General features: G+C 46.7%; 1 protein-coding gene across 1 annotated transcript in view; it reads left to right on the top strand.

The window, feature by feature from the left end:
* The window catches only part of LOC134456420 (membrane-associated guanylate kinase, WW and PDZ domain-containing protein 3), a 249,754-nt gene that overhangs the window by 170,706 nt on the left and 64,048 nt on the right, over positions 1–15,000 (top strand). Inside the window, exons 10-14 of the mRNA XM_063207783.1 lie at positions 69–323; positions 3,151–3,690; positions 3,743–3,932; positions 6,884–6,947; positions 8,939–9,385. Of these exons, the coding sequence (XP_063063853.1) occupies positions 69–323; positions 3,151–3,690; positions 3,743–3,932; positions 6,884–6,947; positions 8,939–9,385 (1,496 nt within the window). The remainder of the gene's footprint in view (positions 1–68; positions 324–3,150; positions 3,691–3,742; positions 3,933–6,883; positions 6,948–8,938; positions 9,386–15,000) is intronic.

Genomic DNA, 15,000 nt, shown 5'->3' with positions numbered 1-15,000 from the left:
ACTGACTTACGTACTTCCATACTTCCTTACTTGCTAACTGACTTACGTACTTCCATACTTCCTTGCAGCCGGAGGATGGCGCGTATGAGCGTGGACACCAACGGCAACTCGTCCCCCATGTCGGGGTCACCTCAGCGGGGGGCCACGATGTCCTCGTACCCCTCCTACTCCAGCATGGGGCCCGTGGTGTCGCGGCCACACTCCTCACGGGGGTACCATAGCAACCACCATAGCCCCCACAGCCCCCACCACCTGCACTACGGCAACGACAACCTGGCCAGCCAGAGCGACAGCGAAGTCGTGTCAGCTATTGGCTCACACAGGTGAGTACTGTAGTAGCCAATCAGATTGCTGATCAGGGACGTAAATTAACACCAGCCAAATGCTGGTGAAAAAAGACAAACTTACGAGACACTTTGACCTATACGTTTGTGTGTGTTTGACTTGTAGGATTCACTCAAGATAATGGAAAAAAGGAGGTGCACACAAGGCTTGTGTGAAAAAGTGTATTGAAGCCAAAATTAAACAACAGAAATCTGAGGTTAACTGGAGAAACAGACGTTTCGGAGCTAGTCCATTCTCAATGTCTCCAGTAGGACTACTGGAGACATTGGAGAAATTGAGAATGGACTAGCTCCGAAACGTCTGTTTCTCCAGTTAACCTCAGACTTCTGTTGTTTAATTTCGGCTTCAATACACTTTTTCACACAAGCCTTGTGTGCGCCTCCTTTTTTCCATTATCTTGAGTGATTACTACTTTTTGGGAGTGCACACACCAAGCAATACACGGATGTTAAGTGCAGGCGCAGACGCCGACCTTTGTTGGTCTTTTGTCATTCACTGACTTGTTGGGTTAACATCCACTAGCCATTTTGGTTGTTGATTTTAAACGTTGCTGATGTCATATTATCAAAATAAGATTTAAAATGCTCTAAACTCAACAAAAGTAAAGAGCAACTGGGTGTAATAATCAAAATAAGACGGGAGACAGGACAGCCCTTCTAGCTGCTGTTATTTTATTATCGGGCAATACGATGCAATCAACTAAGAGTGCAGTGACATAATATGACATATTTTACAATTATTCTATATAAATACAACAGGCATATTCATAGCCATATCTATGGCTACAACCATAGAATGGTAACGTGTTGATGACAGCATCTTCGATCTACTAGAAATTCATATTGTGTATATTAGATAGAATTCTGATTGTCCGGATTCTAAATCATTCTAAAACTGATGGGAATGATACCATGTGTGATAAGATGGATCTGTAATTAATAGTTGCACTGTAATCCTTGCTGTATAAACGAGCCCTTACTCTCATCCCCTAGTCTTTATCATACAACCCTTACACAGACCCCTTTTTGCTTGATCAAGGACACACTCTTATGTGGTCAGGAGATCCATAGCAACCTTGGACCTTGTAACATACAGTAGATCTGGATACATGGATGGTAATGGTCGTGATTGTCCAAGAATATAGTCAGAGATTCTTTAAGTATATAGAGATATGCCAACATAATAGGTTTCTATGGGCACCTAACATGACCAGGTTCCGGTCTGCCTGAAGGGGCGTGTCATAATGCTTCTAGCATTGAATAGAACAGTCCTCAGGTCTGCCTAGGTCTGCCTAAAGGGGGATTTCCCCCCCAATAATAGAACCAGGAAACAATGGGCCAATGGAACCTCTCTCTCTCTACTCTCTCTGATATAGTGAATCTCTGGCTCACATCCAGTAGCAGACACCCCCTCCAGTTCTGCCAACAGATAATAGTAGAGGATATCTGATCAGAGGTGAACTTTCCATTAGGCAAACCTAGGCAATTGACCTAGGGCCCCGACCAAATCTGTCCTCCATAGGGGCCCCAACTGTCACACCAGTTGCAGGAAGCACACAAAAATTAGGCTTCGTCACTGATGCGAAGTAATCAAAGATATATATGAGACAAAACACGTAAATAGCACCAAAACACATAATGTCGTGTCTATATAATGACTTTTGAGGGCCCCATGTTGATATTTGGCCTAGGGCTCCAAAATGGCTAGATCCGCCACTGTATCTGATGGTCTGGCATCTATATTGTTCTCTATATCAGGCTAAAAGCAAATGATGCAGTGTTTAAGGAGGATGTGGGACTATTTATTTGTCCAAAAGTGCTTCAGTACAGTATATGACTCTGGCACACAATCTCAGCTGGTTTTCTGTTTAGTTGTGCCACATGCCGTACATAAATCTATGGATCTCTCCCTAGAATCACCTCCATTGCGGTCATAATGGTATTCATGAGGATTTATTTGCCACAGAAAACAAAACAATCTCATCTAGCACCATAGACACTGCCAGTCATAGATATACAAGGATGACGATGCTGATTCTGTGTTGAGTAAATGTAAGCTGCAGATCTGACCTTAATGTGCATACGTATGAGCGATATTAAAATGATACATTACGTAATTGAGTAATTATATCATATAATTAAAGGTTAGAGGATCTCAAGCAAACAATAATCACCAAACTCATCATGGATGCACTATCCAAGCTGTAAACACAATGTAATGAGATGAGAGTAGCATATGAAGTTTTGCCTCTGCATTTGTTGTGACTCTTTTTCTTTTATTTATTTCTTTTTTGTATTTTTCTCTCTGTCTTGTTGTCCTTCTCTTCCCCTCTGTGCCCCTTTGCTGGTATTTATTGTTCTCCTTGTTCTTTGTTCATGTCTCTGTGTCTGCTCCGGCTACATCCTCCTCCCTGGCTGTCTTTCCTTTGGACTCTTAATTTGTCTCTTTGTTCCACTTCCTGTGTCTCTGTCTCCCTCTCTGCCCCAATTCCTCTCTCTTACCTTCTTTCTCCTTCTCTCTCTCTCTCTTCATTCTCTCTTCATCATTATTTTTCTCTGTCTATCCCTTTATTTTTCTCACTAACTATCTCTCTCGCTCTCTCTCTCTCTCTGTCACACACACACACACACATACACACACACACACCCTCCTCATTCTATCACACCATCTCTCACTCTGTGTGTGTTCTTTCCCTTTGGCTCTGTCTCTTTCTCTCTCTTCCTCTCCTCCCCCTCACTCCCCTCCTTCTGTCTCTCTGCACTCCTCTTCTAAATCATCCCTTCATTTTTCCTGCCATCCCGCCAGAGCTTCACTCATCCGCAACCACAACAACAACTCCTTGGGCACCCCCACTCCTCTCCGCCTCCACTCGGCCAAGTCTTCAGAGAGCGACCTCTCCACCTACGCCCCCGTGCTCCCCATCTCCCACCTCCCCTTGCCCCAGCCGGAGATGGGTGGCCTCCCCTTACCAGCTCGTCCGCGCTCCTCCTCCAACTCGCTCACCTCCTCCTCTCCGCCCGTGCGCGTGCGCCGGCCCAGCAGCAGCAGCGGAGGCGGCAGCTTCCACCGGCCCAAGCCCCACCCCCACCCGGCGCTCCTCACGCTCCCCACCCCGGCCCGGGGCCTCTCCACCTCCTCCGACCCCTTCTCCCCGGGCCCTGGCAGCGGAGGACTAGGAGGAGGGTCCCCGCACCACCACCACCACCCCCATCACCACCACTACAGTCTGAACGGTGTGGGGGGGGCCAGCGGCAGTAGCTGTGGAGGCAGCCCCAACAGCAGCACGCTGTCTCCGGGGGGGCTGAGCAGCGGCGGCAGTGGTGGTGGTGGAGGTGGAGGGGTTGTGCTGGATTCGGGTCTGACGGGGGGAGAGATGGTGCCCGTGGCCCTGGGACAGCAGAGCGAGACGACGGGGGCGGGGGAGGGGGAGGGGGGGCATGGGCTTCAGCGTGACGGCTGGGGGGCAGGGGGGGCGGCTGGCCATCGTCAAGCGGGTGTGGGACCGCCGGCAGTGCGCCGGACTCCAGCCGGGAGACGCCATCGTCAAGATCAACGGGGCCGACGTGCAGAGCCTCAGCTTCGCACAGGTGGGTAGTGGGGCTCAGGTTTGTCTGTGTGTGTGTGTGTGTGTGTGTGTGTGTGTGTGTGCGTGAGAGAGAGAGAGAGAGAGAGAGAGAGAGAGAGCGAGAGAGAGAGAGAGAGAGAGAGAGAGAGAGAGAGAGAGAGAGTTTCATTGCCGCAGCATGTGTTGTTTGTAGACAGTTTTCTTCTTGAATTTGAGAATCCACTTGAGCGCACCACTGCGATAGCCTGACCATGATAGCATCCCTACTACTACACATGATTTGAGTTCTATTGTGTGGCTTCTGTAGCATGCTACCTACGCCATACGCACGCATGATGGGTGAAGTGTAGGTTGCAAAGTCGATTCAATACAATTCAATTCTTTATTGGGGGATAGCCCCTTGATGTTCCATCTATTTTTCGAGGGGGTTCATATAAACATCAAAAACATACATTACACACAGTCACACATCCACACCAGAGCTCTTCATCACTACAGGATAAGCAGTCCAACGTCTCAACCCAAATAGATTTATAGGCAAAAATCAGCAAGTCAGTATGTGTACAGTATAAACACAGTCTCAAATGGGAATCAAGTGGGATATCAAGTGGGATACTAAATGTGAGTGGGTCTCATTATCAGTCAATTAAAGAAGAAAGCCCTCCTGGGAAACTCCCATTGCCCTCGTGATGCAGCACTCCACTGCACACAGTGGTCACCGGACACAACAAACTTGCAGCACACACAACAGCATTTTGATACTTGAAACATTTTGTATTTCACCTACACCTGTGCAAGGGGGGCAGCACGTAACAGGGTGAAAGACGTCGAAAAAGGAATTGTCATTCAGTGTAACGGATACCTTCTGCTGACTGTAACTGTAAAAAACATGACTCTTTTTATTTAATTTTTTTTCCAGTGAATTCATGAAAGCCTCGAACTTGAAACAATTTTAAAATCTTGTTTTTTTACAGTTGCAGAAGGTATCCGTTACACTGAATGACAATTCCTTTTTGCACGTCTTTGACCCAACAGCATCCCAAGGGAGCAGTGGGGCGGGACGGTACCATGCTCAGGGTACCTCAGTTATGGAGGAGGATGGGGAGAGAGCACTGGTTAATTACTCCCCCCCAACCAACCTGGTGTGTCGGGAGTCAAACCGGCAACCTTTGGGCTACAAGTCTGACACCCTAACCGCTTACCCATGAGGACCTTTCCCTTAAAAATAAAAAATCCCAACTTCATCACTGTACCATAGACTCTGTAGGTGCTGTAAGAACATCCAGGTGTCCCATGTTGAAACCAAGATTTTAGTGCTAATTACTAAACGCTCGTAGACTGCAGGGAGTCATTACGGTAATGAAGGTTTCTGCCTAATGAACACGGTACAGTAGCTTCCTGGAAGCAACAAAAGCGGTGCGGTGCGGTGCAGTGCGGAAAAGGGATTCCAGTAATATTTCTTCTTCCGTGCCCTTCGGAGAGCTTAAGTAATTGCCATGATCTACTCTCTCTCCGGGTTCAAAGGGCCTTGAGAGGGGACCCTACATCACAAAACACTTAACGCACACGTCAGCATGCTGTCCATCCCACAATACACTAGGAAACATGCTAAAGGACTACAGTACACAATACACTAGGAAACATGCAAGGGTACTACACACACACACACACACACACACACACACACACACACACACACACACACACACACACACACACACACACACACACACACACACACACACACACACACACACACACACAGACACACACACTCAGACACACACACACACAGACACACACACACTCTGACACACACGCACACACACACACACACACACACACACACACACACACACACACACACACACACACACACACACACACACACACACATTAGCGCAGGGGCCATGCTTAGCCATAATAATTACTGCATCATTATTGAGTGCCTTTGATCTTTCTTACTCTTTTATCCCCAAAGTGAAGAGCACCAACACAAGTATGTATACCCCCTCCAAAACACCTTGTATTTCTTAACCCTAGTCCTGGCATAGAGCGTGTTCCATTCTCCACACTGTGCACTGTGCACTGTGTACTGTGATACAGTGCACTTTCCACCCTCAACTTAACGGCTAAATTTGAGGGTGAAGGTCCGGTCCAATTCACGTTCTGTCTGATACACTTCACGGAAATGACGGTTGTCGCGTGTCATCAGAGTTTACCAACCGCCAATATACAATTCATCACGGAAGACACTGTTCCTTATGTTGACAATTTTTTAACTTACCCCTTTCTCTTATACACATGGCTATTGTCTTTGGAATCAAAACTATGCTGTCATCACAGAGATTCTGCAGTTTGACGATCTGACACTCAACCAGAGAGGAAGCTACGTAACAAACATGGCGGCACATAACTGTCCCTGCCATATAACAAACTGCCTGCTGATACACGTAAATGGCTTTATTTTGGCCCTACCGTGACTGATATGGTAGGGCACACGTTTACCACTCGGCCGACCCGGGTTCGATTCCCGGTCCTTTGCCGGTCCTTCCCCGTCTCTCTCTCCCAGTTCACTTCCTGTCTCTCCTCCACTATCTTGTCTCACAGAAACCAATAAAGGTTGAAAAGCCCCCAAAAATACTTTAACCCATTGACGCCTAAGGCACCTGCAAAAAAGGGTGCTGAATGCCTGAGCCCTTTTTAGGAAAAGCTGCCCTCAGCCTATAAAAACCTAAATATCTCAGCTTCTGAAGCACATAAAAATATGCACTAAGTTGCATTTAAACACTAAGACCCTCATCTTTCATTAGAATGTGTTCATTCATCTCAAACAAACAGAGATTTTTAATAAAGTTGTCTCAAATCTCATGAGCCTGAATGTTGCGTAATGCAGCTCCAGGCGCCAGGGCCAATGTTGCGCAACGCAACATCAGGCATCAATGGGTTAAACAGAATTGGTTTATTTTGCAGGTCCAGAGGGTGCTGCAGGAGCACACTAAGCGAGGGGAGGTCATCCTGCTGGTCTACAGGGGAGGTGAGTTGTTCACACTGTCAACTCATACACTACACGCATCACAACTTCAAGAAACTCCCGCACACTGACCATTGCCTGATGAAGGTCTAGTACCGAAACGTTGTTTATTAAAGAAAGAACAGCGAAATGGTCAGTGTGCGGGAGTTTCTTTAAGTTGTTGCTGAGTGACCCATGGTGCCATCTCCGACGCACCTGCCAGCTGAGGTGTGCGAAAAAAGTTTAACTCATACACGCATCACAAACTTCAAGACAAATACACACATACACAGGAGAGATATCAAGGCCTTTTATGTGTATGGAGGCTGCGCCTCCTCCTTGGACATCCTCTGAGGGCTGCTGTCTTTGAAAGCCATTTAAATTCATGCCAATTGACGTCAACAGAGCTGCCGTCTTGGTGTGTTGCACATTATAATTAAGATGTTCAATCAGACAGAAAGTCGTGAAAGTCGGGTCCACAGCATAGGGATGCAGTATAGCAGTGGATAAAAAGCTTAAAGTGATACTGTCCCATTTTTGGAAATAAGCTAATATTAAACCTCCCCTTGAGTTAAATAATTGAGTTTTACCTTTCTCCTCTACTTTAAACCGTTCTGTGAGTATGGGAGTGCAAATTTTGCCTCCATGCTAGCAGTTAACATTGAGTCCTATGAGACCAGCTGGCGGCTAACTGGTCTCATAGGACTCAATGTTAACTGCTAGCTTAAAGGTAAAATTTGCACTGCCGTACTCAGAGAAGTACTCAGGAAGTACAGGAGAAAGGTAAAAGTCAATTATTTAACTAAAGGGGAGGTGTAATATGAACTTATTTCCAAAAATGGGACAGTATCACTTTAAGAACCACTGCAGTACAGTAGATTGGACAGTATGTCTTTTCTTTCTTACACTTACTAGCAATGTATATGTATGCAATTCATGGGTTTGTGATCGTCAGTCACATCACACACAAGTCTACACAACAATTTTGAATTTCTGAGAACTGGTGAAGCGTTTTGGAAAACTATCATTATAATAACGGTGTAAAATGGTGACGGGTCAGCCAAAAGTGAAGCCCCCTGAAGGGTGAATGTTTGACCAGATACAAGCTCATCTGAGTAACACTTGGCCAATCCTCTGTTGCCTATGGATTGTCTGGCCCCCAAAAAACACTTACGGTGCAGAATCCCGCTCCAAGTTTGACACGATGATGGCCAAAGCTCTTCTGGCGTTCCTTGGCTGAGCATAACGTTGGCACAACACATCACCCCACAGCAGTGTCTTCTTTACAGCCATTAAGGATAATGAATTTTGTTAAATGGGACTTCTTCCTCACACTCTCTCTTCTCTCCTCGTCCGATTGCTGTCCTCATCTTCACCTCTGAGGACGCTAGAGATGGCTTAAAGGGACACTGTGTGAGATTTTTTGTTGTTTATATCCAGAATTCATGCTGCCCATTCACTAATGTTACCTTTTTCATGAATACTTACCACCACCATCAAATTCTAAGTATTCATTGTGACCGGAAAAATTGCACTTTTCATACATGAAAAGGGGGTTCTTCTCCATGGTCTGCCATTTCGAATTTCCAAAAACAGCCAGTTTTAGCTGCAAAATGACTCTACTTGGACCATACTAGAAAATATTTGTTTATTACTTAGTACACTTTCATGTCAATATCAAATTTGGCAATAGGCAGCCCAGTTTCAATGAGCAGCATAGTTGCAGTACCTTTTTTGACCATTTCCTGCACAGTGTACCTTTAAGCCGAAACATCTGCCTGATTTTTTTTAACATACTTATTGTTTTTATCACACAATAGTAGGACAACTTGCAAAACAATCCCGACGGTTGGCAACGCTATATAAGTAAGAGACATATACAGTTCCTAAAAGAGCCACATGTGGCTCTAGAGCCATAGGTTCCTGGCCCCTGCTGTATATACTGTATGTTTGTTTAGCCAAGAGTTCAGCTTTTCAAATGTACGAACTCATCTCTCCCCTTTCCTCCTCCTCAGGTTCCATCTACTCCTCCGTGTCTCCGGCCCCCGTGCGTCGGCACCGCCCGCCCCCCTCCCCGCACCTCACGCCCCGCAACACTCAGGCCGAGACCACCACCAACTCCTCCCTGCCGCCCCGCACCTCCCTGACTCCGCCCCCTCCCTCGCTGGTGCGCTCCTCATTGGTGCAGAGCACCAGCTTCCTGGACTCAGTGCCTGTCACCCTCACCATGGAGCCTCGCGATTGGATGAGCGCGGACGAGGCGGGCAGCAGCCCCCGGCAGCACGGCGGCGGCTCCTCTCGGAGGAGGGAGGAGAGGGAGAAGCTGAGGGGCGCCACTCCCCCCAATGGACCCCCGCCGGGGCCCCCGCCCGTCCTGCGCGGGTACGAGGTGGAGCTGAAGAGGAGGGCCGGCGAGGGATTCGGGTTCGTCATCGCCTCGCAGGACGTGGAGAACGGCAGAGGTGAGCGCAGCTAAAGATGGATGGTGGTGTTGATGATGGTGGTGTTGTTGATGATGATGATGATGATGATAATGATGGTTTTGATGATGATGGTGGTGGACGATGTCATTTTTCTGGAGAGCACTTTGTGTCCTGTGCTGGGATGTGTGGTTGATGTGGATGGTTGATGTGGATCTGCAGCGGAGTCAAAGTTGAGGTTTACACCTCCACCTCCAATGTGCTAATAACTTACTGTAGCTAACAGCGGCTTCTAGCTCACTCACGTGGTAGCATATAGGCGTGCACAGATAAGGACGAGGTGGTGCTAAAGCACCTGTGTCTTTGCCCTACTGCACAAAAAAATGCCCTTTTTGATTATTTTGTCACAATGTACTATCATCCAAGTTGACATGATAATCTACAGATGCCTGACAATCAAAAGCGTGTGACAAGTGCTCCGATATAAGATACCTGTATATAGCCTCTAGAGCAGGGGTGGGGAACCTATGTCTTGAGGGCCGTTTGCGGCCCTTGAGGCCGTTTTATCCGGCCCCCGATATAATTTTACTGTTATGCAACTTCACATGAAATATGACATATTTTGTAAAGGAATCTTAGAAATTACATTTCCAATGCATTTAAGTTATATTCAGGGGACCTAGAGAAGGTGGGGACAGAGTTTGCTGTTAGTTTGGTAGCGTCTGCCTGCCATCCTGGAGTTTGCTGTTGGTTTGTGTATTTGAGACTTGTGTTGGACCATTGCAGGATGACCTCAGTTACACTTATGCATAGAACCCTGAATTTGGTGGCACACCACACCACACCACACCCTTGTGTTGAATAGTGGTGTGGATTGGCACTGCCCTCACGATCCGATTCGATCACGATTCGGGAGGTAGCGATTCGATTCGATCCGATTCTATGCGATCCGATCCGATCCGATTCAATTCTACAATGCATTGCAATGCATTACATTTCTACTGAAAGCAAAGCAAATGTTTCATCAGTCATGTTGAGGCAATACAGGTAGTCAGATACTGAGCAACAATTTATTGGCTGTTTTCTGTATCAGTCTGTATCAGTCTTGCAATGTTTTGAAGTGCTTTTATTTAATTTAACATTCATTTGCTCCCGAAATATCCATGGAAGTAATTGAAACTTAAAAAAAATGCCGGATCGATTCTGGAACTTGCCGGATCGATTCTGGATCGCCCATGCCCCGTATCGATTCGGATCGCCGAATCGATCATTGTTGACACCACTAGTGTTGAATACTGCATGATGTCACTGCCAGCGGAGCCATTGTGTCCAGCTCTCTAAAACATTGTTGGGGTATGGAGGAGGGAACGCAGAATGCAGCCAGGGCCATTTGGAAGCCCATGCTAAAGTTGCCAAGTGCTGTTTGGAGCTCGTAAAGGGAAATGGATAGAGGGGCATTTGGCCCCAAAGAGGGGATATGAGTTTTTAGGGACTTGGACTGCAGCCACTGCTGCCACTGCTGACTGGATGGCTGGAGGGGGACCTGGGAGAACCACACACACGCGCGCGCGCGCGCACACACACGAGCACGCACATGCACGCACACAAGTGCATGCCCGCATGCACCCGCACACACACACACACACACACACACGGACACACGGACACACACGCACGTACACATACACACATATACACACATACACACACGATGCACGCACGCATGCAGGCACACACACAGACACACACACACACACACACGCAAAGAGAGCAAGAAAGAGAGAGAGAGAGAGAGAGAGAGAGAGAGAGAGAGAGAGAGAGAGAGAGAGAGAGAGATAGTTCAGTCTTTTTCTTACTTTTTCCTGAAGCTGCTGCATGAGTAAAATGGACCCTCCTCAAGAAAGTTTTCCTCAACTTTTTAAGTAGTCTAGGCTCTCTTGCCAGAGCGATAGTGTGAACCGCTGAGGTTTAGCCACAGGCTTCATGGAGTAATGCAAACTCTTTTGTAGTTAAATGATTGGGAATTATACTGGTTGTACACACTCAAATTCACACACACACACACACAGACACACACACACAAAGACAGACATAGAGACCGATACGGAGAGAAAGAGAGATGCTCTCTGGTCAGGGCCGGAACAATGCACAGCCTAGATATAGCTGAAGCCTAGGGCCCCCCACTTGCCAGGGGGCACCCCGATAGGCCAAAAGTCAAACGTTGCAGAATTGTGTAAAGATGTGGTGGCGACAAATTCATCTGTCTTGTCAAGTATAGTTTTTTATCTTATTAATACTCTTTTTTGTAGTTGGCAGACGTATCGTTAATTTTGTAATTTTGCTGAAAAATGTGCCTTCCGTGGGGCCCACAGCAACCTGTAGCCTGGGGGCCCCTGGCCATCTTCATCTGGCCCTGTCTCTTGTTCTCCTCTAGCTGGACATCAGCCCTCTGGCAGCCTCTCCGTGATCCCGTCAGTGTCCTCCGCCCAACATCATCATCTCTATGGGCTTTTAGTTAATAACTCTCATGTCTCCATCAGGAGAGGAGAGGAGAGGAGAGGAGAGGAGAGGAGAGGAGAGGAGAGGAAGGCAGAGGAGTGGAGAGGAGAGGAGAGGAGAGGAGAGGAGAGGAGAGGAGAGGAGAGGAAGGCATAGGAGAGGAATGGGGAGCAGAGGAGAGGAGAGGAGAGGAGAGGAGAGGAGAGGAGAGGAGAGGAGAGGAGGGGAGAGAACAGGAGAGAAGAGGAGAGGGGAGGGGAGGAGAGGAGAAGAGGGGAGAGAGGAGAAGAGGGGAGAAGAGAGGAGAGGGGGGGAGAGGACAGGAGAGGAGAGGATAGGAGGGGGGAGGAGAGGAGGGGACAGGAGAGGAGACGAGACGAGAGGGGAGGAGAGGAGAGGAGAAGAGAGAGAAGGGGGGGGGAACGTGGCCTGGCCCGGAACACAATTACCGCAAGTAATTGTTGTCTCTACACAGCAGCATCAGTCTTCTCTTCTTGTGGAATTAAAAAGTCCTGAGCTGTCTTTTGTCAGGCGGCTAAGAGCCATTTAAGATACGAGCTGCTGCTGCTGCTGCTGCTGCTGCTGCCGCAAGTCTTCATTGTTTCATTCTCATTCAGCTCAACTCAGCTCAATTACGTTTTAGTTACATTGAGACATTAAGAAAATGAGAATGGCCTCAAGGTGTTCTATGTACAGACATCAAAAGCCAGCCGAGGCCCCAACTTACAAGCTCTGGCTTGAGATACTTTGTTTCCGAGAGCGGAGCCATCACAAGCTCCAACCACACGCACTGGATGGAAGCAGTTCAGTTCATTCCATTATAAGCTTGAACTAGTTTCAAAACTTTCTTCTCGGGAAGTAGCTTTGAGTAAAGCACCCTGGCTGAGTTGGAGAAGGGAAGAAGAGAGGAGAGGAGAATTTTTCTGCTTAACGTCCAAATTATTCATTACAAAACGTCTAATGAACCCACATGAAATGTACGTGCCTGCGGTGGCATACTGTATGTACTAAGTTGCGATGCCCTGATGCATGATGGATGATCAGAGGGGAGATGAGAGAGGAGTTACTCTTAAAATACACAGAATTAATTATTGATCGAATTAAGAGAGCGCAAGCATGCTGCTGCTGATTGGTTGCTTCAGTTGCCAAGTGAGTTACTATATGAGGGGGTTCCTACGAGGATAACAAGCAGAGCAGTAAATACCAAAGGTTTTTATATATTCAATATTCAATACCATATGTTTCATAGTCTATTAGCATACATAGCACAACATGCTGTACCGTAAGCTGGTGAAGACTCATCTCTTCCCAGAGAGCTTCCCTGCATAACATTAACCCAAACATCCATCCCTTCTATGCATAGTCCCCCCCCCAAACAAACTAATACCACACACACCCATACCCACAGACACACACACACACACACACACACACACACACACACACACACACACACACACACACACACACACACACACACACACACACACACACACACACACACACACACACACACACACACACACACACACACACACACACACACACACACTTCAAAGGTTTCCAATCAGTTGCTCTCAAACACCGCCTTACTACTTGCCAATGTAATTATGATGCTTCATATAAATATTTCCACACTTTTTTGAACTGTTGCTTTTACCAAAAGTTTTTATATTCAATATTTAATACCATACGTTGTCATACTCAATTAACATACATAGCACAACATACTGTATGTAAGCTAGTGAAGAATCCCTTCCAAGAGAGAGCTTTCCTGCATAACACAGCTAACTCTACTCACCTCTAATCATGGGCACTAACCTGCACTAGCTACACTTCATAGGTCCTCCACTGTGGCTCTGCTCTCTATCTGTTCTACATTACTTGTATACTGCTGTACTCTGTACTGACCCCTTACTCTGTACTTGCTTGAATGTCCTCCTTGTAAGTCGCTTTGGTCAAAAGCGTCTGCTAAATGTAATGTAATAGCCTGGCATACAGTCTGTGTTGCATTTCAATGTAAAGTGTGTGTTTTGTATGTATGCATACTGTCTGTGTTGTTTCCTGTTTACGTTATTGTTTCCTAAGCCTCTTTTGCCACTTTCATATTTGTCTGTTGGCTGGCGTGTTGTAAGCTTACCTTACGCTACGACTAGACATACAGAACACTACTGTATAAACTTACTGTATAAGCGCTTAAGACTATTAGAGCTTCAAGACCAGTCACACGTAAACATACAAATAATATAATCATGACAATGACATTGTGGTATAAAGAAAAAAACTGCCTAGTTTAATCTATTATAGTCAACTGAGCTCATCAGTCAAAAGTACCTTCTTATTTTATGAGATCTGATGTCAGTTTTAACACATGAATAATCGGATGACATTCAGCTGAATACGATAAAACTCCTCTTGATTCTGAGATTGTCATATATACGTATATATTAGGGCTTTTTCGCCTTTATTTTTTGACAGGAGAGTGGAGGAGAAACAGGAAATGAGTGGGGAGACAGAGACAGGGAAGGATCTGCAAATTAACTGGGTTGGAATCGAACCCGGGTCGCAGGCGTAGTAACCCATTGCCCTACCGTTAGGCCACGACAGGGGCCTGAGGTGGTCATTTTGTCCTTTAACGGTCTGCGGCATATTCTTTGGGTATTATGTGTGAGACAATGACAGGTCCCATTTCTTGCAGGGAGCTTGTAGTCATGGGTGGGCTTTTCAGAACAGATTAGTTTCGAAACTACATGTCCCATATTTCTCTCTGCCAATGGTCTTCGCAGTTCTCCCCTTGTTATGCCCCAAGGATAAGACCTGGCTCTCTGTCTGCAGATGTGTTAACCTTTATGGGATTGGATGTTCATCTTTGTCAAGTGAGATATCAGAATTTGATCGTTAACCTTTTTGCACTTCCATGGTTATATCTCGTGCCTCTCGAAGTGCTGTAGTTCTTTTTGATAAGGGCTCATCAGCAACGTTTACACAGAATGGGGTCTCTCATTATTCATGAAGCGAGAGCACCTTTGAAGCTGTGGTGGTCGTGAGACGAGAGCAGCCCTCCTCCTACGGGGGCGCAAAGTTCACTGGTGCAATAACCGCATAACAGATGTGTCGTGTCGTGTGTCCATCTGTTCACGACTGGGAGATTGCTGCGA

The sequence above is a fragment of the Engraulis encrasicolus genome, chromosome 10 (assembly GCF_034702125.1).
Source record: "Engraulis encrasicolus isolate BLACKSEA-1 chromosome 10, IST_EnEncr_1.0, whole genome shotgun sequence".
NCBI classification, from domain to species: domain Eukaryota; kingdom Metazoa; phylum Chordata; class Actinopteri; order Clupeiformes; family Engraulidae; genus Engraulis; species Engraulis encrasicolus.
Note: the sequence above shows the minus strand (reverse complement) of the source record. Positions and strands in the feature narration are given on the sequence as shown.